The 25,625-nt window shown below is 34.9% G+C and overlaps 1 protein-coding gene across 1 annotated transcript in view; it reads left to right on the top strand.

The window, feature by feature from the left end:
• Positions 1-25,625, top strand: part of LOC150108415 (transketolase) — a 154,403-nt gene that overhangs the window by 66,541 nt on the left and 62,237 nt on the right. The window contains exons 6-8 of the mRNA XM_090415830.1: positions 6,794-6,921; positions 13,589-13,782; positions 24,304-24,625. Of these exons, the coding sequence (XP_090271956.1) occupies positions 6,794-6,921; positions 13,589-13,782; positions 24,304-24,625 (644 nt within the window). The remainder of the gene's footprint in view (positions 1-6,793; positions 6,922-13,588; positions 13,783-24,303; positions 24,626-25,625) is intronic.

The following is a 25,625-nucleotide window of genomic DNA, read 5'->3' as shown; positions in this document are numbered from 1 at the left end:
TGAACGTTTCATGCCGATGAACTGTCGGCGGATCCAAGCGTAAGTGACCACTTGGTAGTGCCATACCACGGCAACTCGTTGCAAAGGTGGAGCAAGATCCCTTACTATTCTTGATATTTTCTCATAATGTAAAACACACAGCTCTTAGGAGATGTAGTACTGTTTTACATTATGAGGAGAGGTCACTACCCAGACCAGTTTCAACTTTTTTTTGAGGTCTCATCAGTAAGTAGCTAGACCTAGAATATCAGAGTTTAAGTGAAAAGAACTTACATACTTTTGCTATACGATTGCCAGAAAGGTGTGTCACTATATTATATTATAACATATTATAACTAAGATGAAAAGCCAAAAATATCAAGAATAGTGAGGGAGCTTGCTCCACCTTTGCAACAAGTTGCCGTGGTGTGGCACTACCAAGTGGTCACTTACGCTTGGATCCGCCGACAGTTCGTCGGCATGAAACGTTCAGATTGTAGTTTTCGATCTTAGTTTCGCTTACTGGCTGAAAAACAATAAGGGATTTTTATCCCCTTATCTTAAACAAATATCCCTATAATAAATTTAGTTTAATCCTTTATCCAAGTGTGAGCAAACAAAGTTTGCGCCTGAAAATATCTTCAGGACTGAATATGGTGTTGTACTACCTTACTGGGGTGAGGTAGTACAACACTGGGTAACTCGTAGCAAAGGTGGACCAAGCTAACAACACTCCTATCCCAGTATCTCCCATAATGCAAAACACATCTCCTTGCAGATATGTATAATGTTATGCATTAAGGGATTGGCCAACCAGACTAGTTTCGACCGTTATTGAGGTCTCTTCAGTGGGAGCCAGGCCCTGAGGTGGAGATACCAGGCAGAAGCAAAGCGAGGTCATCTTTACCTATAGGAGTTACCAAAAGGTGTGCCACCTTTTTTTTTTTTTATTATTATTAAATTACTCTGGATTAAATTACAACAAAGTTTGCACCTGAAAATATCTTCAGGACTGAATATGGTGTTGTACTACCTTACTGGAGTAAGGTAGTGCAACTCGTAGCAAAAGTGGACCAAACTAATAACACTCCTATCCCAGTATCTCCCATAATGCAAAATATATCTTCTTGTGGATATGTATAATGTTATGCATTTAAAGATGACCTTGCTATTGCTTCTGCCTGGTATCTCCACCTCAGGGCCTGACTTCCACTGAAGGTCGAAACTAGTCTGGGTAGTGGCCAATCCCTTAATGCATAATATTATACATATCCACAAGGAGATGTGTTTTGCATTATGGGAGATACTGGGATAGGAGTGTTGTTAGCTTGGTCCACCTTTGCTATGAGTTGCCTGGTGTTGTTACTACCTTACCCCGAGTAAGGTAGTACAACACCATATTCAGTCCTGAAGATATTTTCAGGCACAAACTTTGTTTGCTCACACTTGGATAAAGGATTAAACTAAGTTTATTATAGTCTAACCAAGTGAAAAATAAACTTTCGAATATCCCTATAATCTTTATATTTTTATCACCTTTCTTAAATATTGATATATTAGCTTTTCCATTTTTGATGTACACTGCGAGTAATCCAGCACACCTTTAACAGGTTTAATAATTTTTTTTAAAGGAATATCACTGTAATTAATTAATTGTGAGGTACCAATTCCATCTATTCCTGCTGTTTTTTGTTGTTGATGTATATAAAGTTTCTATGAATTCTACCATTTTCAATTTCCATATTATTTACTTAAGTTCAAAAAAACAGTATTGGGTAATACTAACTTCGCTTGCACATCCATTCTTTTGAGATCCATGAAATTTCAGATGCATCTTTTCTGGTTTATTCAAATGTTTCATTTATTTATAAATTATGTTTTGATATTCATAGATCAATTTTAGTATTACTAATCAACCTGTCTGAAAACTCTTGAAGCTTTCCTTACTATAATTTTTTAATATTTGTTTTAATTCTCTGAGTATCTCTTTAATTCTCTGAGAATAACAAAGCTACCTTTGTTACTGCAAAGGTAGTGTGCAAGCTTTTCTGTAGCTGCTGGTATTTCATAATCCCCCCCGCACCACCACCACACACTTTTATCCTTTGATCTTTTTCTGAGAACCACCTCTACTGTTCATTTTATTAATTTACTTATGTTTAGGTTTTTCATTCATGTCAAAAGAAACAGGAATTTGAGATAAGTATTGAAGTCAGTCATATTTTTATAGATTTTTAATATTTTCTTGGAATAGTTAGCATGTGACCTCTATGTTTTCCTCAGCTTCCCATAGTTTTTGTGTTTCTGTGTTGCCTGTATTGCTATTTTTTAAATTACCAGAAAATGGTTTAACTATATATCAGTACTCCACAAGCTGTTCTCTCTTACCCTAGTATGTACTTTTAAGGAGAATACAGAGTACTGTGACAGTACCACATGATTACTAATCTTGTAGCATTTGTCCTCCAAATTAGTTTATCACTTGTCAGCACTCCAATATTACCATATCTATTATTTCTCTCTTTTAGGGCACCTCCCACTGCTTTAATCTGCCTAGATCTTGGTCTTTTTTCCACCATCTTCACGTTAGCTAACCTTTTCTCTCCCATTCTGTTTAAGTGACATCACTTTAGGTTAGCTCTGCTTACACATTCCTGAATGCTGGCAATATCAAGTTCCTTCCTAATTTTTCCCATAATTCATATCTGTGATCTCTAGTCTTTGAACAGCTGCTTTATATCTAAAACCCAGTTCTCAGCTCCATAAGTTAAAATCAGTTCAAACACTATCTTATATACTGCTAATTTCTCTCTTATTTCACATAATTTTGTTCAACAGGCTTTCCACCATATTAGCTCGATTTTTATCCTGTTGTCTCTTTCTATATTTAAATTTGCCATCTTCACAAAACACGGGGTCTAAATAACTCAAATATTTTACTTGTACACCTCTTTGGCTCAATGCAGAAAGCTCATTGATGCTCAGCTTAATAACATTCTGTAGCTGATATCTGTGCAATCAAATCTATGAATACTTATTGGCTTCTTACCTTGAGCCATTCTTTGAATGCAGCCATTCCTTGAGCAACATCATCCATATCTTCCGAGAGCTGATGCTCTCCTTTGAGAGTACAAGAAGATAAGTAACGGTCCGCTTCACCTTGTGCACAAGGACATCCCAGGCTTGAGAATGAGTCAATTAAAATCTTGACGACCACCAATACATGATGCAGAAAACTCATCATCATCAAATTCCTGCCATGTACCCTCAGGGATGTAGAGGATATGATAGTACTACATGAATAATTTTTACATCATTACTAACTTCCTATCTACAACTTTCCTCCAAATCAGTCTGTTACTTGTCAAGACTCCAACATTATCAGACCTTATATTTCTATCGTCTAAGGCACTTTTTACCGTATCAATCCACCTATATCTTGGTCTTCGCCTGGGTCGTTTTCCTGCCAACCTGGTAGAGAACACTTGTTTTGCTAATCTTTCCTCTCCCATTCTGTTTAGGTGACCATACCACCTCAGATTAGCTTTGCTGATGCATTCCTGGATGCTGACAATGTCAAGTTTTTTCCTAATATCCTCGTGTTTAATATGATATCGCCATTGATGCCATCTGTTCATGCTCTTAATCTTTCTCAGGACTCTCATATCTGCAGTCTCTTGTCTTTGGTCAACTGTTTTACTTCTGACCTAGCTCTTAGATCCATAAGTTAAAACTGCTTTGAACACTGTCTTATATACAGCTGATTTAGTGTTCCAACTAATTTCTCTAATTCCTTTCACAGCACTCTTTTCTCCATTTCTGAGCTTCTTCAACAACCCTCCAGAATATCTTGCCATCTTCTTGATATTTATTTTCTATATTCTTACCAAAGTCTTCCCATGACTTTTGTTTAGTTAGTTTTTCACAGTGTTTAGCTTTCTTACATTTGTCTCTGTATTCTCTAAGAGCATAAGCAGACTTATTTGCCAGGAATTTTTGATATGCTTTCTTCTTTTCCTTCACTGCTTCTTTAACCTCCTGTGTTAACCAGGGAGTTCTGATTTTCCTATCCTTGCAGACAACCTCACCACGTGCCTCTCTGGCTGAATCAATCAGGGTTTTCTTCAATGCTTGCCACTGAATCTCTTAAGGTTTCGTTCCTGTTCTTAAACTCTTTCATTTTTTCTTCAATAATCTTTGTGTATTTTAGTCTACAGTTCATATCTGAGAGTTGCTCAACTTTTATTTGCTTTCAAACTTTCTTACATGTTTTTCTTTTCAAAATGAAATTGAATTTTATCCTGCTCAAGACTAAATAGTGATCACTTCCAATTTCAAATTCTCTGTACACTCTGATGTCCTGCACTAGGGAGAAAACATCACTATCAACAATAACATAGTCAATGAGACGTTTCTTATTCCTTGCCTCTTCTCTCCATGTGAATTTGTGCACATTTTTATGTTGGAACATGGTATTAGTAATAACCTGTCCATGTCCTGAGCAGAAATCCAACAGGTATTTGCCATTATTATTAGCTTTGCTCTTTTCTCCAAATTTTTCCAAATATTTTTGTATGTCTGACAATCATCTCCTGCTCTGCTATTTAGATCCCCAACAAGGACCAACTTTTCATTTTTCATTGTGTCAGTTGCTTTCTCTAAAGCCTAAAAAAATTCCTTCACTTCTACCCTAGTAGAAGTGAAGGAATTTGTGCCTATGGTTCCTGTGGGACCATAGGCACAAATAAGTCTCATTGTCCAGTTCCCTATTCTGATATTTGCCCACATAACTCTACTTGAAACTGCCTACCATTCAAGATGATTAGCCTCGTGTTTAGTGTTGAATACTATGGCTACTCCTTCTTTTCTTTGATTGTCATTGCCTGAATATAACATTTTGTATTTATTGCTCAGAAAGATCTCACCAGTTTTTGTCTTTTTTGTTTCAGTTTCCTGTTGTCGAACGTATGTCAAACTGGTGCTTATCTAATTCCTCAGCTAGCTCCATTTCTTTGCCATTCAGCCTTCTTATGTTAATAATACTGATTTTTAACTCTGATGTTGAGCTGGGGTGTGTTTTCAGATTTGTTCCAGTAGCTGACTTTTCACTGTTTATACTGGTTCCCTGGCAAAAACAGTGGGGGGGGGGCCTTATTTATCCAGGCGACGTCTCAGCTGGCATGAAATTCTGTCATGTTGTACCATCATTCTTTTGGTGTAAGCCAATAAGGATTACAATTTGGTCGGCTTAATCCCAAATTGCCAGCCCATCCTCATTCGTTCAGTATCCAGGTAGATACCTAACAGGGTGCACCACGAGAAGGTGAGGATTGGACATTAAGTCAGAAGCCCTGGTCGGTTTTCTGCATTCCTTTAAAGACTATGTGGGGGTCTCCTCTTAATTATACAGCTTTTACCCTTAATGCAGAAAACTTAGTTACAAATAATTTCATCTGCAGTGAAGAATGGACAAAATGGTAGGATACAAAATGTGATGATCCTCAACTGCAAATGTGGTTTCATGGTATTAGTAACCAATCTTCTGTTCTTGAACTTTGCCATACAGCATGGGTAATCCTGAATAGATTCATATGAATCATGGAATATGTGTGGACTTTTTATTTAAGTGGGAAAAACACCTTTCTGCTGAATGCAGCCTGAGTGATTATCAGGGTGGACTGTGTGATTTTCTTCAAGCTGTGCTTGAAGAAAATCACTTGATCCAACATTAGAATGGATCAGAAGCTTAGACATGCAATTATAGTTTTTATATTATATTCATGTTCATATGTTTTTATTCTTTATTGTATTGCACATGCTGAATGCTAAATAATTCATAGTTTGTTCTTTTTATGGCTGCTTTCATACTAAATTTTTAACAGCTGTTATATTCAGTTTAGTTAAACAATAATGGAGATGCTTGATTTGTTCAGGAGCACATTATCAGCATAAAGCAGAGCTGTTTGATATCATTGATTATGATATTAGGTTTAATGCCCATTTTATGTGATCCATGTTGATGATGAATAGGAATGAAGATATGTGTACCCTAGTCTTACACCTGATTTTGCATCAAGCCATGGGTGCTCTTGCTGTACTTATTTCATTTCTGACTACTAATTTACATCTTTATTTAAACTGTTAGTTAAGAGTTGGAAATAAAGGAAAGTATCAGAAGATGACTTGATGCAAAATCAGGTGTAAGACTAGGATGCACATAAACCATCCTGCTTTTTTTTTCTTTGGATGCTTCTGAGTTTGTCTTTATTTTTACAGCAAGTGGTTACCAGCCCCCTCCCCCTCCACCTGCCAATAAAGTACTAGGGTATCTTTTAGTTTGGCACCTCTCTTTCTTGAAGGGATGAGGAAGTGGATGGGGGTTGACTTGCTGGCAGCTACACAATTCCTGTCATAGCTCTTAGGTCATTGCTACTCATAAACTCCTTACCACATACCTTTGAGGGGATGATTATATAAAATACTGCACTTGTACCCTCTCCCTCAGTTTTTATCTTATTGAAAAAATTACCACTATAACCAGTTTTGGATTTGTGAAGTCTTTATATTTTTACATTCTTATGTCAAATGTGTCACCATAGTTGATTGTGAAGTATGATTTTTACAAGGAATATTTTCAGCCAATAACTTGTCGGAGCACAATAAGTCGTTAAGAAGTGCAAATTTAGACTGTTAAATATTAATTTATTGGCTTCACAGAAAATGTATATAATTGGAATCACTTATTTTGTACTTTTAAATATGAAAGTAATGTCATAAATTCTCTTGTTATATGTTATTCTGCTTTTGTCTTTAGCTGTAATACATATGTAATTGATGGGCATGATGTGGATGCTCTTTGTAAGGCACTGCATGATGCATCCTATATTAAAGGCCAGCCCACAGCTATTGTGGCCAAAACATATAAGGGCCGAGGAATTCCTGGTATGTAAACGCTTTTTTCTAGTCATAAAAATTAATGTGTAATTTTTTTTTTTTTTTAATAATATTGCATGTTATATTATTTTGACTAACATAGACCGTAAATTTTTTATCTTGCATCATTACTGATTTTTATTTTAATGTAATTGGCACTGTGTTGAAAGATTTGGGATAGCACTATTACAGAGAAAACTAAATTGCACACATCTCACTTGCATTTGTTCTGATCATACTTTCTATCTTTCTAGACACATTACCAGTTGTAATGGTGACTGAAGTAGGTTTGGACCATTCTTTCTTCAGCATTATTAGTTCATGTATAATTGTTGGATACGTTAGTCTGGAATTTGCAGCTTCCCACACTTCCAGTTCATTCCAAAGGTGTTCTGTTGAGATCAGGGCTTTGTGCAGGTCAGTAAGTTTTTCCATGTTACATGCAGTCCATGTTTGGACATGGTACATTGTGATGTCAAAAGAGACATTGGTTGTCTGTTCTATACAACTTTTCCAGTATTGGAAGAATTGTATTATCCAAAAATGTTTTCATATGTCTTTTGGCATTCAACGTTCCAGACAATTACACCTCAGGCATATTGTGTTTCTAGTTATCCTCCACATCTTCATTTGTCTATTCAATCAGAAAAGGGATATCTGGTCCATGTAATTTGCTCCATATTTCAGACTTCCAATGCTCTATGCACTAGTCATGATGGTCTTTACATCCATGTTATGCTATGTTGATTGCCATGATGGATGTTCAACTTGCATGTAGCTTCTATGTATATAGAATGGCACCTGCACATAGTCTAAATATAGAAACTGAGACTATGCCATGCTTCACATAGCATCCCACCACTAATGATTTCTGATTCTTTCTTCTGGATGATCCTTTTCATAAACAGATTGCTGAAAATTCTGTACAGCTTTTTCCAAGCACTATTTGATCTTTCAGTTGTTTCTTGGATGTTCTTGGCTGAAATGGCATCCTCACATATAAGTAACAAATGTTGCCATAATTTTTAAGTGATGCAGTCTTTTTTAGTGTTACAAATAGATAGGCTACTGATAGGCATTCTATGATAACTTTTTTCCCCTTAAGTTTTCCATGTGCCATTAACAGTATATAAATGTACAAGCAACTCTACATATATGTTTGTTTATTAGCAGTATAGAGACCATGTGTTGGTGGAAGCATCCCAGTACTTATTTCAACATAGTGAATATGCTAAGCAATAATAGAAACTATCCAGTTTCAAGTTAAGAGTACTCTTGTCCCCATCTACAAGGGTAAAGGGGATGCACAAGACTGTAAAAATTACAGAGGAATAAAGTTGATGTCCCACACAATGAAAATCCTAGACAGGGTTCTTGATGGTAGATTGAGGAAGGAGGTGGAGATTGCAAAGGAACAATTTGGCTTCATGCCTTGTAGATCAACAACAGATGCTATCTTTGGGTTACGGCAGATGATGGAAAAGTATCAAGAGAAACAAAGGGAGCTACATCTGGCATTACATCTGACATTCGTGCCAAGGCAAGAAGTCTGGAGGTGTCTGAGGGAGAAGAAGATGCAGGAGAAATATGTAAGGTTGTTGCGGGAAATGTACAGAAATGTGAAGACAAGTGTTCAGACCTGTCTGGGACAGACAGAAAGGTTTCAAGTAACAGTTGGCTTGCATCAAGGGCGTTTCTCTTTAATATTGTGATGGAGGTGGTAACAGAGGAGGTGAGAGAAGATGCACCTTGGACAATGTTGTATGCCGATGACATCTTGCTGTGTGCAGATTCAAGAGAAGAAGGCAGGAACTAAACTGGAAAGATGGAGAAAAGTACTGGAAGAGAGAGATATGAGACTGAGCAGAAGTAAGACAGAGTATGTGTGTTGCACAGTGGGCAGCAGACAGGAGACAGATCTGGAGCTGGAAGGAAATGTCATCAGGAAGGTGAGAGACTTTAGATACTTAGGTTCAACAGTGGAAGAAGATGGAGGAGCTGAGAAGGAAGTGGGATGCCGGATACAAGCGGGTTGGAGGAACTGGAGGGAGATGGCTGGAGTGTTATGCGATAAGAGGGTGCCGATCAATCTGAAAGGCAAATCTATAGGACAGTAGTGAGGCCAGCTGTGACATATGCTCTAGAAACTGTGGTCCCGAGGAAAAATAACATCAGTAGGATGGAAGTAGCAGAGATGAGAATGCTTAAGTGGATGTGCGGTGTGACCAGAAAGGATCATCTGAGAAATGACTATGTCAGGGGAACAGTGAAAGTTACGAACTTAGGAGCGAAAATACAGGAGGCAAGGTTGAGATGGTTTGGTCATGTGATGAGGAGGGAGGACGAATATGTGGGAAGAAGGGGCATGCAGATGGATGTGCAAGGAAGGGCGGAAGTGTGGGTGTCCAAAGAAGAGATGGAGGGAGCTGGTAGAAGAGAACTTGAGGATGAAGAACCAAGATGTGGTGACAGCCCAAGACAGGAAGGTGTGGAGGAGACTCATTATCAACAGTGACCCCACTTAAGTGGGAGAAGCTGCAGAAGAAGAAGAAGATCCAGTTTCAAGTTATGCGAGTAAGTCCTTGGTGAATAGCATAAAAAGATCTAAACACTATATTTTTAGAGTGCACCCTCAGAGGATGTTCAGAATACTATACTACAATAGTCCAACACAATTAAGACTTCATTACTAGTTTTCCTCATTCTTTCTTCATTTCTTTGGTCTCAACTTGATCACTCCACATTATTGTATCTAAGGGCACCCTAACTACTTAATTTTCCTCTAGATCTTTTCTCTTTCATTTTTTGGTTCAAATATGAGTAATGAAGGATTGACAAAGCCATTTTAAATGACCATCTCATCATTCTTCAATGGGTAGCTTAATGGCCTGTCACAGCCAAGTAATTTGGTTTAATAGAAACCTAATTAATACTATAGTAATGTTGTTAATCCTATCTTGAATGCCTGTGAATTGAATGCATTCCCTGGCAAGTTTGTCTATCCTACAGGATGAAAATAATTTTTGAGAAGAAAACCTGTTGCCTGCATTGTTAATAAATTTCCTTTAGTTGGAAACACCTCAGTGTGAATCCCATCTTGGATGTGGAGCACCTTTATATTCTTTGGAACATTCTTCCTCAAACTGTTAATCCCAAGGACTGTGACCTCCAGGTGTTCAAAAACACAAGTTCCTTTTTTCTTAACTTATCTGCACGTCTGACATCTCATATGGGACTAATATTAAAAAAGATATAAAAAATATAACTTGAAGTAAAAAGAAAAAATAACTTGAAGTTAATTTAAGAGGTCTACCTGAAAAGGTGGACCTCTTAAATTAAATATAAAAATTAAATAAAATATAATTAAATTTTAACTTAATTAAAAATTAAAGTAAAATAATTAAATATAATTTTGTATAATTCCTTTGTATTTCTTTAACAGGTCTGTCTGTTGTGTATCTGCAATTGTGCAAATTATGTTATGATAGTGCCTAATTTGGTGAAAGACCTAGCCAGAATTATCATACTTAATTTCAAATAATACATGTGTCTAATGTCCAAATCACAAGTCTTAATCATAATTAAGGTATTGAAATTAGATTAGGACTTAACAAAAATTTCTTATTTTGTTAGAATATATATAGCAGGGAAAAAAAATGCCAGATTAAATATTATTTGCTCCTTTTCTCCCCTCTTTCTTGCAGATTTGGTTTTAAATTTGAATCTTAATTTTGGTACTTAATTTACCAATATAGCATACTCTCATAGATATCATTCACATATCATCTTTATATGATTTTTTTTAATGTTCTCAGTGTTTTAATTTCTGAGCAAATTTTAATTTTAAAAGTACTGATTCAAAAGGGAAAAATCGCACACCTCTAAAAAAAAAAAAAAAATCTGTATTTTCTAGGTTTATTGAATGTATGCCTTCAGAATGACTTTTGGTAATAAAAATAAATAAATAAAAATAATAATAGTAATGGTTATTACGTGTTTCAAAGAATATATGTGCCTCCACAACTCAATTGGAAAAACAGTGGAACATTGTGCCCTTCGATTGGAAAAAACCTGGGTTCGATTCTTGTCAGGATATAAAATCCTTACGTAGACTTTTTCAATTGAAGGTGAGTTAGCCGATCTCATATGGAGGGAGCAAGGTTTTTCCACCCAGAAACTCGGGTTTTTCATCCTGCTTACAAACAAATCGGCCTTCAGAACACACAATTTTACAGACAAAAAATGCTGTTGTTGGTGATGATGGGCGGTAGATGGTGTTGATGGTACTAGTAGTGTTGTACTAAGAATTGAGTAGTAGTGGAGAGGGTGAGATGTATTTAGCAAGGCAGAGTAGAGTGCTCTCCTGAGACGAGTCCTTGGACTCCCTAGAGGTGTCACATAATAATATTTTTCTGTGTATAATTAATTCTTAAATCCTTGCTATCAAGAAATTGAAAAATTACGATTGCTAATTAACTTGAAGTTGAATGTTATTGAATTTACTAAAGGGTTCCCTGTATTTTTTGAGGTGTTCTCTACTCGATTTGTACAGTATAGTGTAATGTTTGGAATATCCACATTTTTTTGATTACTATATTTTTCGCATTATAAGACATGCCATTGTATTGAGTGCATCACATTTTTCACGTCAAAATTTTTGAGAAAAAATATATTCTTTGCATTGTAAGATACACAAATTATGCATCAAATTTTCATGTAAATAGTAATTTATTTTAAATTTTAATACATGTATTATGTGTTTATTAGATTAAAAAAATTCTTAAAAAAATCATTGAATCATTAAAAATTCTAATATATAATATAAACAAAATAACTTTTTATAAATTTCATTAATCTTTTCAAATATTTATTCATCTTCATCAGAAACAGTTATTGCTGTCTTGAAATAATAGGTCCTCCGTACCTTCAAGAGAATTACTAATGCCACACTTTTGAAAAGATTTTATATTAATTTCAGGTTTCACTTCAATGAACTCTTTACTCATTCACACACCTGCGAAATTGTGGCCTTCCCCCCCCCCTGCATGAATGTTTCCTCAAAATTTAGAGACTGCATCTAATTGACCCATTTTTTCCTCATAAATCCTTTAAATGATTTGTTTATCATTTATCAATATATCTTAAAGGGTGAAGCATGGTGGCAAGTCCTGGGATTACAGCTATTTTTGTATTCATTTTGTAAAGGTCATTCTTTGCAGCTTGTTTTATGGCATCTAAACTGATCCTATACTGACAAAGCAGGTTTCTGACATAAACTGCCAGGACGTCTGGACCATTCCTTCTTTATCCATAACTGTGCATCCCTTCTTCATCTATTCATCCTTTTGCATGAATATGAATGTAAACTCCTTTGGGAAGTTTTTCTTTTAAAAATTAAAAAAGTTGACAATTTTGTTTCATTCAACAGCAAGATAAAACAACAGTAAGTGGTTTTTTTCATGACCAGAAGTTTTAACTATATATATATATATATATATATATATATACATATATATATATATATATATATTTTTTTTTAAACTTTGGAGTCAACAGTCTTATTCGAGGACACATCAAAAGTCAGAAACACTTCATCCATTTTATCTATCTGTGAAAGTTCAAAATTATCTTGTTTTCTAGCATTTATGATGAATCTGTAGAACTCAACAATTTTATTTTAGAATTTCTCTGGCATTTTTTGTGATATTTTTGTTTATGCAAGCATGCATAAGTCATTTCTCTTCATAAATCTAAAGCACCATGATGGTGACTGTAAAATTGATATTTCTTTCTGTTGCCAATAATTTTGCTCATTGAATAATCATTTTTGTAGATATGTAGGAACCCGATCTTCTTTGATTCATTATCCAAGTTTTTAATTCATTATCAATTTCTGGCCATTTTTCTGCAGAGACTGTGTTTTTTAGAATTTGTTTCTATTAATTATTGCTTTTGTTTCCTCCAAGTCCATACCATTTTTTCTGTAGGCAGAGGCCCAAAGTGCTGCTCTGCTGCCCTGTTGCCATTCTTTTTTGTATACTCAATCACACTATGCTTAAATGCAATCGTATAGCTACGTCTGTATGTTGTAGAATCCATGGGTTATAAAAAAAAAAATTTAAATATAATGTATTGATTACAACTTTAAATGCATGACCGTTACTGACCATGCAGCTGTTCAGTTGCATGGTAATGTGTGATTACTTTGAATAAAGTCACAGCACATCATTACTGACAAGTAATGATGCGCTGTAACTGTGCATACATAAAGAACACATCAGTGTATAAGATGTACGCGTTTATAAGACTCATTTGGCTTATAGTAACATCCTAATTTTCAGATAAATTTTAAGTACAAAAAAGTGCATTCTTATAAGGCAAAAAATACGGTATCTGTATTTCAGTTACTGGCCCTCCACTTCATCTGTATAACCAAGAATGCATTGTATACATGTTTTTGTCTTTGTTTAACCATTGCATCCAATTAAACACAGTATTTTTATTGAATGATGTTTAAAGAATGGCAAAAACTAATTTTAACATGTATTAAGCTTTTCATGTGAAGATGGAGTTGAGATGCAATTTATTTATAAGAGTATTGGTATTAATTTGATTCGTCTGTTCACAAATTATAAAATTAAGTCTGAAATAATTAAATAAAATTCATTCATTCCAGGCATTGAAGATCAAGAAAATTGGCATGGGAAGCCTCTGGGAGAAAAAGCAGATGGTGCGATTAATGCTATTTCCCAGTTAATTTCATCTGATACTGTAATGTTATCACCAGATCCCCCAGTCGAGGATTCACCTGTTGTTGATATTAACAGTATTCAACTCTCTGAACCTCCAAACTACAAAATTGGAGAAAAGGTATTTCATACTCTTAAATTTAATTGAACATTTTTTTTTCTATATGAATTGTTAAGAAAGGTTAATGTAAATTTTTGTGCTTGATTTGCCAGATGTCACATAACACATTACAGGAAATAAAAACAGTTTTAATATGAATCATTATTTCTTCCAGAAAAAGGCCTTTACTAGAAGGCCTTTTTCTATGAGTTCATTGAACAAAAACTTTTTCAAGAAAAGTCATTCATGGTTTGTGTAGAAATCAGTTGGAAGTAAAGAGAATGAATGCCACTTAATACTTGGTAAGTCTGACGGTGGAGAGAGCTCAGATTTTCAATAATATTAGGAATATTAGTTTCCTTTTATTTCTAATATTAAAGTATCAGGAATAAAGGGAAAGATTATGATATTTGTCAGATTATGGTATTAGTCAAATATGAATTACTCAAAAATTATTGGCATAAAGTGACCTGCAAAATATGAAGAACATATTTAAGTCTGGTAAAAATGGAAATTCAAGAAATGCCCCATGGCAATCGGATTAAAGTTAGTGAGAGTTGGAGGAAAACAAGACATTCCAAGAGTTCCTACATCTTCATGACAGGCATAGGCTGTATTAGGGAATGGACATGAAAGGCATTGATGAATTAATGCAGGTATGAAATGAATGATTTTTATGGGAAATTTTAACTAGAACAACCAGAAAACAGCAAATTGAAGAGAATTTATAGAATTGATGCAGAATATCTTTGATTCGAGGGAGGGGGAACTCCGTGGTTTGAGATTGTTAGGTTTGCTAATAATATTAAATGATATGAATATAAAGAGGCATCCTCTTTTCATCTGGAGAGAGAAAGTAAGCAAGAGAAAGTGGTGACTGTGTTCCTGCCATGGGGGTTTTAGTCATGTGAAGGTTTCTCTGAGGAAGGGATATATGAAACTACAGGGCAGGATGTCGTGACAACCTTAGAAGACAAACTTGAAGTGCTATTAGCTTGACAAATTAGAGGGGTAGATGTCAGTAATGCTGGGGAATCAGTATTTAAAAATAGTAATGTTAGATTACTCTTAGAATAATCTAACATTACTATTGAAAAATTGGATAAACTTGATAAATTCAGTAATTACATTAAAAAAAAAATGTGGAGGAAATAAAGGAAGTTAAATGAAATACATGAGCAGTGCAGGATAGAAAATTGACTTTGTATTAAAGAAAACAAAACTGAATTATAAAAGAAAAAAGCCAATGAAGAAAATCCTGGGGCATTATTTTATTTGGCAAGTAATGAAGAATAATTCTATAATGTATTATGAATTCAGATGATAGGAAAATTACTGCAAATAAAGTCGAGTTATTGAACAACCACTTTGTTAGTGTATCTTTTGGGTGGAAATAATATAACATTTAATACTGGGAGGGCAATGAATCTTTCCTGGAGTAAAAAATACTGCTGTTGCTATATGAGAATAGTAAACTTACCTTCAGTTAAAAGGACATCATAAATCTTGATAATGTATTATGGTGATCTTTAAGTTTAAGGTAACTTCATAAAGAAAACATGGAGAGAATAACCACTATAAAATTGTGGTTAAAAGTTGAGGGAACTTGGTGTATCGACTAAGCTAGTTTCAAAGATGATGGAAAGTGTTTTCAGACAGGAAAAAAAAAGTTTTAAGATTATAAGTATTAAGTTCTTCCAGAAGAGTACTCATATTAGGTGAAGACTTAATTCTGTAAAATGGAATATTAGCTAAAAAGTTATTTTTATTAAATAATGGTGAAAGATTGTCTACTGTTATCTGATAATCCCAGGAGAAATGCATGAAACCATTATAAGGACATTCATTAATAATACACCTTCTAGAAATTGAAAGCATCATTAAAATCATGTTTTGACATTCTAGAAAGAAAATATTGCAAAGAAATGTAAGGAATGATCAATGCAGAATGTCAGAAATTGAAAAGAATAACAAAATAGTGAACTATAGGACAGATCCTTAATCATTCACACTGTGAAGAGAGTAAAAAAAAAGGCTAATCAACTAATATTAGAAATTAGAAACAAGCATTAGAAGCAAAGGGTTGAGTTTATTGCTTTTATTGAATACATTGTGGCCTAAGATTGTTCGCATTAGTGAAACCTGGCTATCAGAGTCGGATATGGTAAGTGGGATAGAGTATAATGGGTATACTATTTTTAGGAATGACAGAAGAGATAGGAGTGCTACTGATGATATCAGATGACTTAAGTCCATTTAGGGTAGAAACACAAGAAAACAATAATAGTAACAATGTCCCATGCAGCGGTGAGTTTGAGTCTATCTGGTATGAAATATATGGTGGGGGTGTTGTTACAGACCTGGTGGCTCAGTTGCAGGGGGCGAAGAAATGCATCGCCAATTTAGCCTTATGGGTACCAAAAATGAATGATCATTATGGGTGACTTTAATTTTCCAAACATTGATTGGGTTGAAGAGAAATCTCATGATAAAAAAGAAAAGGAATTTATTGAATTGTTGTAAGACAACTTTCTCAAGCAACATGTGAAAGAAGGAACTCAAGGTCAAAGAGTGTTGGATTTGCTCATAGCATCAGAGGGGGGGATCTCTGTCAAGAATATGGCAATTTTACCACCAATTGGTGACAGTGATCATGCTATACTTTCTTGGGAAGTATCTAATTGTATTATGCTCCAATTAAAACATGTTACATGCTGAACTACAAAGCTGGAAAGTATGATCAACTTAGGAGAATACTATCTTTGGTCCTATGGTATCAGTTACTGAATGGGAAAAATGTCAGCAATGCATGGGAATCTTTGAAAAAGTGCTTCTATCTATACATTAATGACATCAGGCAGAATCTATCATCAGATGTGCAATTGTTTGCTAAAGATGTGAAGATAGTCAGGGATGCTACTGATTTTCAGCAATTACAAAATGATCTGAATGAATTTCAATGGTATATTGGAATTTAAGGTTCAAAGATCACATAGCAAAAGTTGCAAATACAACTCGGAGGATAATTGCGATGTTGAAGCCAACCTTGACATATAAGGAAGTCATTTTGCCTCTTTATAAGACTTTGATAAGACCACACCTGGATTATTGTGTGCAGATTTAGTCTCCTGGGTTTCATGGGGGGTAAAGAAGCTGTGGAAAGGGCAAAGAAGAGTGTTACAAAGATTATATCTGGATTATGGGATTTAGATTATGAGGATAGATTGTGAGTCTGCAGATTGCAGAATCTGGTTAACAGGAGAAAGAGAGGTGATGTGATAGATCTATAAACACTTTTGAATAGGTGTTATAGGATATGAACTTGATGAAATTTTTTGTTATATGGAAAGCAGGGAGAGAACATGGGAGCATCCATGGAAGTTAAGTTTGTTCACAGTCAAGAAAGGGGTAAGAGCTAGGTTTTTCTCTCAAGAGATCAGTGAGTAAGTGAAATAATTTGCCCTTTGGGGTAGTGAGTGTGTCTAGTGTGAATGAATTTAAGAGGCATGATAACTGGTTTTTGGTGATTTATAGCCTCCCTCAACGAGTCCTTGACTCCCTGGAGGTCTCAGATAATAATACTATAGAGTAACGTATAGTCTGCATTAAGTTGTAAGTTAGTAGTTAGAATTGGAAGTAAAGGAAAAATGGTTCGGTAAATCAAGTGTGGGACAAGAGTGTACACTATCATCACTGTTGTTCATTTGTATGATCACATGAAGGTAGGTAGCATAAATCTGATATCAAAATTGGAGATGCCATTCTTATCTCATTTTGCAAGTGATATTACACTCAACTAAATCATGTACAAGTCTGTAGGATTCCTTAACTAAAGTAAATAACTGCTGTAGCAAGTTTGACATAAAAAAAAGCTGCAATAAAAAGACCAACTATGAAAATAGGCAAGAATGTTGAAAAAAAACAGCTCCATCCTGAATAGGAACTCATAGAATCAGTAAAACATTTCAACTTTTTAGGTGCAGTTTTTAGTTAAGGTGGCAAATTAAATATGAAATTAAAATAATAAATAAAGTTATGATATGAGTCAACTGAATAAGTTTATTTGAAATAAGTGAGAAATTAATCATGGAGTAAACAGATAGTGCCAGTAGTAGAATTATGTTAAAAAAGAATATGTTAGAAAGGAACTTGACATTGTTAGCATTCAGGAACATATGAACAGAGCTAATCTTAAGTGTTAATGACACACAAAGAGAATGATGAGGTAAGGCTAGCAAAATGTATTTAATGCTGCCAAGATGTTAGGAATGGATCCAGAAGACAGCCAGCATATAGGTGAATTGATTTAAAAGCTTTAGAAGACTATGTTTGCTATGATCATATTGGGGACCTTACAAAATGTTCACTGCATGCAAAAGCTTGTGTATAAGCAATGTTAAAAAAATTTAGTTTCATATAAATAGTTTTGCTATCTGTGCAGAATGCATCTGTACTTTTAATTAGAAATAAATCTAAGCATAATTTTAATATATCATTACCAATATTATTTTTGCGGAATAAATTTAAATAATGAGGAACGGCATGCCAAGTTGGCATGATATATTGTACAGTTGCATATTGCTGGGTCAGGGGTTAAGATCATGTCCAAATGTGTTAAATGTTTATATATGATGCATAGCAATATTAGTATTTTATTAAATTTTCAGTAATGCTTTTTTTTGCACTCATTCCTTTTATAAGAGTTGCCAAAAACTGTCCTTTTTATATGGTATGTAGGGTAAACAACATTTTTTTTTTAAATTTTAGTGTAGGTTTGTGTTTTGACACTGAAAGCTGTAATTCTAATAATGTTAATGTAACTGAAGGTGAGTTAGCCAGTTTTGTAACAATGTGTAACTTTACCCTGCAAACCAGCAAGAGAATACATACAACTAATGGCCTTTGTCCCAGCTAACTTAATGAAACATATCTCAAGAATGGATTGAGAAATCTGTTTTTTCTCTGCAGTTAATGATATCACCATGGTGCTCTTGTGTTTCATGTAGCTGACCAGTCTAACCAAAGTAAGGGATTTTGCAATAACTGATTTTCATAATTTTAACTTTTCCTCTAAGCTGTCAAAGTGTGATTGGCAGCATTCATTGATATTCATTTACACAAGAGGGTGCTGAAAAGTTGTGATAATCATCATGAAGTAATTGAGATAGAACCATGTAACTTACATGCTATTCTACATATTCCCCCTTTAGGTGTTATATACCTGTTACAATGCTGCTGCTGCATCATTGCAATTCTCTGAAGGAAAAAAAGTCTTTCCCTTGTTGCATAGACCAGTTCTTAGCTGCAGATATGACTTCATCTGTGGTAAAAATTTGTTCCTTTCAAGTGTTTCTTTAAATTTGGGAATAGCAAATAGTCAGATGGGGCCAGGTCTAGTGAATAGGGTGGGTGAGGCAGACATTGAAAGCCCAAGTTGTGTATTATCTGTTGGGTTTCATGAGCAGTGCAAGCAGGTGTATTGTGTCCTGCAAAAGCAACATCTCTGCTGACTTTTGGGTTTGGAACTTTTTTTGGCCATGGAGAACCTTTTGTGTCTCCACTCCAACGACTGTTGTTTGGTCTCTGGGTCAGTGAAGAAGCCATGTTTCATCAACAATCACAATATGAGCCAAAAAATGTGCACGTGATTTCTCAAAATGACCTGAAATCCCTAGAGATGACAGCACATGTTCTCTCTTTTGGTTGGCATTCAAACATTTGGGGACCCACTTTGCTGAGAGCTTCTGCATGCCCAGATGTTGGTTGATAATGACCCCAACTCATTCCCTGGATATTCCCAGAGTCTTTGCATTGTTTTTGGCTGGTATAGTATACCCACAGATTCGACACTTATGCGCATGTCAACAGGAAGAGAATCCATTCCAATAATAGGGTAATCAGTCCGTATTGTGGGATGAGTTGTTTATTATTACACGTCGGAAAATTAACTTCTCTTTTATGATCATCGTAGTTAACTATGTTGCTTGTATAAAAGTTGGAAAATTTTACCTCTAAAGCACGTGATTTTGCGTGTTGGCGACCAATTCATACGTCCTTCATTTCTTTCTCCCCTTCAGCATGAATCGGCTATTCTGCAAGATGCCAAGCAGAGATCTACAAGCTCTGGGCAAACTATATTTATCTATCATCAAGGATCATGGCATGCATGGCATCTATGTTTTCATGTGTGATTGCTGTGGAAGGTCTTCCTGATTTGTGAGTATCTGTTGTCACAGGATGCCCAGTTTTAAACTTGGTCATCCATCTGGGAACTTTTTTTGATCCACTGGGGCAGAGTCCACTAAAGTCTCTCACAAAGTTTGCTAAATCTTAGTTGCAGACTTTTCTTGCAGCAAGAAAAACTCAATGATGGCCTGCACCTCTCTGTTTTCAACTTTGTTCAAAACCTCTGACATGTCTTCTTATGTATCCTAAAAGAAAAAGAACAAATTATTACAATTTGATAAAACATTGGGGTTAAGGGGTTTTAAGATAAGTTTTTTCTTCTGGTTATATCAGTTCTTTTAATATCATTTTTGTTCTAGGTGTTTATCAGAACTTTTCAGCCCCCCCCCTCCCTCATAAACCTATTAAATCATTTCTTCCTCCATTATTCCATCCATCTTTGCCCTCTGTAACAGCTTTCCTTATGTTGTGTTCTTGAAGCACTATAAACACCAACCGTTAAAAACAGTAGATACCTTTTTTTTTCTCTCTCTCTCTCTTCATTCTATTGCTAACATACAATAGTAATCTGTCATAGGTTCTGAAACCTCTCGTAATGAATGAATGTGTGTGTATGAGTGGGGGAGGAGGAAGGTTAGTTCAGCTACTCTACAAAGGTGTTTAATGTTTTCTATTGAAATTCAAGTGTATTGCTTTTATGTTTCATACAGTGGTTTTACATAACAAAGTGAGGAGTGTAATGATGTGACTTAAGAGGAGGTAAGCAGAGAGAATGAGTTGAATACTCAATCTTGATGCTTTCAGAATTTATGGCAATCCATGTTTGATGCAATTCACTAATTTCAATTTACAGAACAAATGCTGTCATGCGAAATCATGTATCGAAGAATGAAATCCTTTTAATGTAGTGAGGTTGTGAACTATCGTATCAAAAATATTGAATAAATTTTAACAGATATGGATTTGGTTCATAAGATAGGTTTAATTCCAAATGCGCCTATTTTTGTAAGAATTTTGATATGAAAAAAAGAGAAATTAGTCAAACCATTAAACTAGCTGTATACAGGACAGTGTTCAAACCAGTTTTAGCATATGGATCTAAGAGCCAGGTTAGAAATAACTCTTGATCAGAGACTGGAGACCACAGATATGAGAGTTGAGTTCTGAGAAAGATTAGGGAAGTAAACAGATAGCATCAGTGGCATTCTTCACAATATCATATATTAAAACTAAGGATATTAAGAAAGGACTTGACAATATTCAGGAATATGTTAGCAGAGCAAGTCTCAGGTATGACTTTAACAGAATGGAGAGGAGAGGTTAGAAAATCAAGTGTTGTTTGCCAGGATTATTAAAAAAAAAAAAAGGGGGGGGGGGCAATGGAGACCAAGATCTAAGTGGGTTGATACAGTGAAAAGTGCCTTAGAAGGTAGAAATATAATATCTGATAATATTGGACTTGAGAAATAGGATTAATTTGGAGGAAAATTATTGATAGGAAGTTAGTAATGATCTAGCTTTTTCATGTAATACTACTGCATTAATTCCAAATGAGTCTATTATATTAGGAATTTGAAGAAGTTGCATTGTGAGTGTTTTGTGTGTAATATACAATAAGTCCCTGACTTGCACAGATTTCAGTTATGTAGAATCATATGATTCATGCAGTTAGCCATAAGTGGAAGTACTACTACAATATCATCTATCCAACAAATATGCACAGGTGATAGTGTCATCACCATCTTGTTTGTTTGTACCTTGAATGCAAGCGTCTTGTTATTGAACCTACATCCTCTGTCCAAAAAGAAACTGAAGTTTTCGAAAATAGAAGAAACTAATGATGCCATCTGTTGTATCTTTTTTTTTTGTTGTCGAAAGCACCAACCTTCATTAGTGTTGTGTCAACTGTTTGACATTTTTTTTTCATTAGAAGCTGAGTTATAGTGCCAAGAGTGACAGTGTGTTTTGACGAACAGTTGGAAAATGAGTTTCAAACAGAGAGCGGTGATTGACTTTTGTGTTAAACTTGGTAAAAGTTTTACTGAAATGCTTCAAAAAGCATACAGTGATGAATGCTTATCTCGTACTCAAGTTTATGAGTGGTTTAAGCGATTTCAAAGTGGTCGTGAGACGCTTCAGGACAACAAAAAGCTGGGCCATCCAAAAATTGGACTGAGCGAAGTTAACATCCAAAAAGTGTGTGATTTCATCAAAGAAAACCCGAAATCGTCCATGAGATTGATTGAAGATGAATTGGGGATTCCAAAATCAACTGTGCATAACATTTTGACTGAGAGTTTGGGCCTTCGTAAATTGAATTTGTGATTTGTTCCCCACAAGTTGACCTATGACCAAAAAAAAAAAAAAAGTCTCAAATTGAACACATTGCAAGGACCTCATTAAAACCACTCATAAGGATTCAAACTTCCTTGAAACGATCGTTACTGGTGACGAAATGTGGTGTTTTCAGTATAAGCTCGAAACAAAGTGCTGAGTGGAGACCACCAGAAGAGGGGCATCCGAAAAAAAGTCACTTAGAGAAGTCAAAAGTAAAGACAATGCCGATTTGTTTCTACGATTCCAAGGGCATTATCCACAAAGAATTCGTTCCGCCTGGCCAAATGGTTAATGATGAGTTTTATCTTGAAGTTTTGAAGTGATTGATAGCAAGAATTTGTCGCTTACGGCATGAATATCGTGATGCAGGCAGCTGGTCACTTTTGCACGATAATGCACCATTTCATTGTTCGAACATTGTGAGACAGTTTTTGAGCAAAAACCAAGTTTGTGTATTGGATCACTCGCTTTATTTAGCACCCCGTGACTTCTTTCTCTTCCCCCGACTTCATATGCCGATGAAAGGAAAGCGATATGACACCATTGAAAACGTCAAGCGGCAGTAACCACTACCCTCAACAGTATCCCAAAAACCGATATAAAAAAACTCATTTAACGAATTAATTGACCATGCCAAATGCTATATCGAAGCTGAGGGAGAGTATATTGATTGAAATAAATGATCTGAATAATTATAATTGGCCTGTGTTTTATTTTCTATCAAAAGTTCAGTTTTGGACAGAGGGTGTATGTAGTGCTTATTGAAAATAAAATACAAATCCCAAATATGCCTGAACAATGTGATGAAAATGCACTTATTCTCAGTGGAAAGAAAAGGTGCATTATAACTACAGAGAATAAAGCAGATATTATTAAACAACATGAAAAAGATAATAAGTTCATAAACATTGCATGTGCTTGTGAAATCAATCGACTGTAAGAACTATTATAAAAGATAAATTTCACCCAATGCAGCCTGTGGTCACTTCCAATAAAATAGGTATATTAATAGAAGAAATGGAAAAGAATTTTTTTTTTTTTTTTTTTTTTTTTTTTTTTTTTTGCAATTTGGATGAAGACATGCAATCCAACTTGCAAAATGCCAATACGTTATGCTTACAAGAGCAAACTCAAGATGCTATTGCATGCTGTAAACTGATTTACAAGAAGAAGGGAGGAGAAGCTGCATTAGTACAGACTAATTACATTAGTACAGATATGTAATATATACAGTATTCATAAGAAACTGTTTGTATTAGTTTTCTTACAGTTACATATGCTTTCTTATTTATATACTGAATAAGAGTCTGTATAGCTCAGTGGATGTGGGGTTTGCACACCACTGTGCTTGACCGCACGAAGGAAGACTTTGTTTCGAATCTAGTTGTCGACTAGAGGAAATTTTTCTAAGCCTTTTTTTCGACCGGTTCCCGAGTTAGTTGATCTCTGGCATGGGCAAGTGGGTTTTTTCCTCCCGGAAACTCTGGTTTTTCATCCTGTAAACTCAAGAAAATCAACCGTAGAACCCACATTATTTCAGACATTAAACATATTGTGTTAAGGACCATAAGATGGTGGCACTTGTTGAGCCGTCTCTCTTCACTGTGTGGCACTTAATTAGTGATAGCCTTGGGCCAGCTATCTCTGATTGGCTGCCAGTGGAGATTGAACTGCCCACTCAGTCTCCATTAGATATGGCTAAACAGCCTCGCCTACTCCCTATACAGGAATAAAAAGGCGTTAAGGCGTTAGCTGATTCTTTTTTTTTTTTTTTTTTTTTTTTAATACTGAATAAACTTTCATTTTCTCAGTTTTCATAAGCAGAAACTGTTTATCTTTAATTACCCTTTGAAATAAAAACATTTGTCAAAAATGGATTGTATTTAAGCACTAGTCAACTTACATGGATTTTCAACTTGCACAAAAATCTTTGGATTGAATTAACCATGTAAGTTGAGGAGTTAGTGAAACACGTGTGTGTGTGTGTGTATATATATATATATATATATCTTTTTTCAGGTAGCAACAAGATTAGCCTATGGTACAGCTCTTGTTAAGCTAGGAAACAATAACAAGCATGTCATCGCTTTGGATGGTGATACTAAGAATTCAACATTTTCAGAGAAATTCAAAAAAGCTCACCCTGAGCGTTTCATTGAGTGTTTTATTGCTGAACAGAACATGATTGGAATTGCTGTAGGATGTTCAACAAGAAATCGTACTGTGGCATTCGCTAGTGCATTTGCAACATTTTTCACTCGAGCTTTTGATCAGCTTCGTATGGGAGCTATATCCCAGGCTAATATCAATTGCTGTGGATCTCATGCTGGCATTTCTATTGGTGAGTATATATTAAGTATTTGATATGTTATTTAAGGGATTTGCAAATACATTGATGGTCACAATAGTGTAAATATAAATATATGAAGTAACCTATTTAATTTTCAGTATTAAACTTGCTCTGTCAATCATGGTTTTGCAGACCTTGATTCCTCTTTGTTTATAATACTTTTTTTTTAAAGACCATGTTTTTGGTCTTAAAAAAAAAAACTTGTAATTAGAGAATTTTATGGATTTTATTTACTTAATACATGTCTTTATAGAAGCATTTCTGTTTTTGCATTATTGACAAAAGAAACACATTTCAAGAGATCTAGAGCAATCAGATATGATTCTTCTTTTAGAATATTTACAGTTGACTCTTACTATAGCAAACTTGTGGGGATGACCACAGGAACAGTTTGTTATTGTGGATATGTTGCTATAGTGAATTTCTTTTAGCATGGCATGGAACTTGGGTTGAGGCTTTTTGGTATGCTGTGGTGAATTTTAGACTCAATTGTGCAAATATTATTCAAGAAGAAAATGAAAATGTATGAAAATAATCAAACCTTGAAGATTCATTGGCAGACTCAGAAGAAAACATTGTCTCAACCAGAAAAGCATAGTGAAGTTGTTTGCAAGGAAAATCAGAACTCCATGGTGTACTCATGAAATCATGAAAAGAAGGTTCAATAAGGCTCTGCATTATGATGTTTTGTTTTCCAATTATTACTCATATGGTGGTTTTTAATTGACTGATGCCCATTTATATGGTGCTGCTGTGAATCAACTGATATACAGTTTTTATGGACTCATTTTGTTTTTGACATCAGTGCTTACTGCATCTCTGTGTTTCAGTGTTTTGCTGTGAATTATAAACTGTTTATTTTCTTTTTGTTTATGGCAAATAAAAATTAAAGTAATAATATTGTTACTTCTAGTGAAAAAGAAGACTCATAAACCTATTATGTTAGACACAAATTAAATGATTAATTTTAGTAATGATGGTGTAACAAACA

This window comes from Typopeltis vanoorti, chromosome 3 (genome assembly GCF_054136105.1).
Source record: "Typopeltis vanoorti isolate ZY-2024b chromosome 3, IOZ_Tvanoo_1.0, whole genome shotgun sequence".
Lineage (NCBI taxonomy): Eukaryota > Metazoa > Arthropoda > Arachnida > Uropygi > Thelyphonidae > Typopeltis > Typopeltis vanoorti.
Note: the sequence above shows the minus strand (reverse complement) of the source record. Positions and strands in the feature narration are given on the sequence as shown.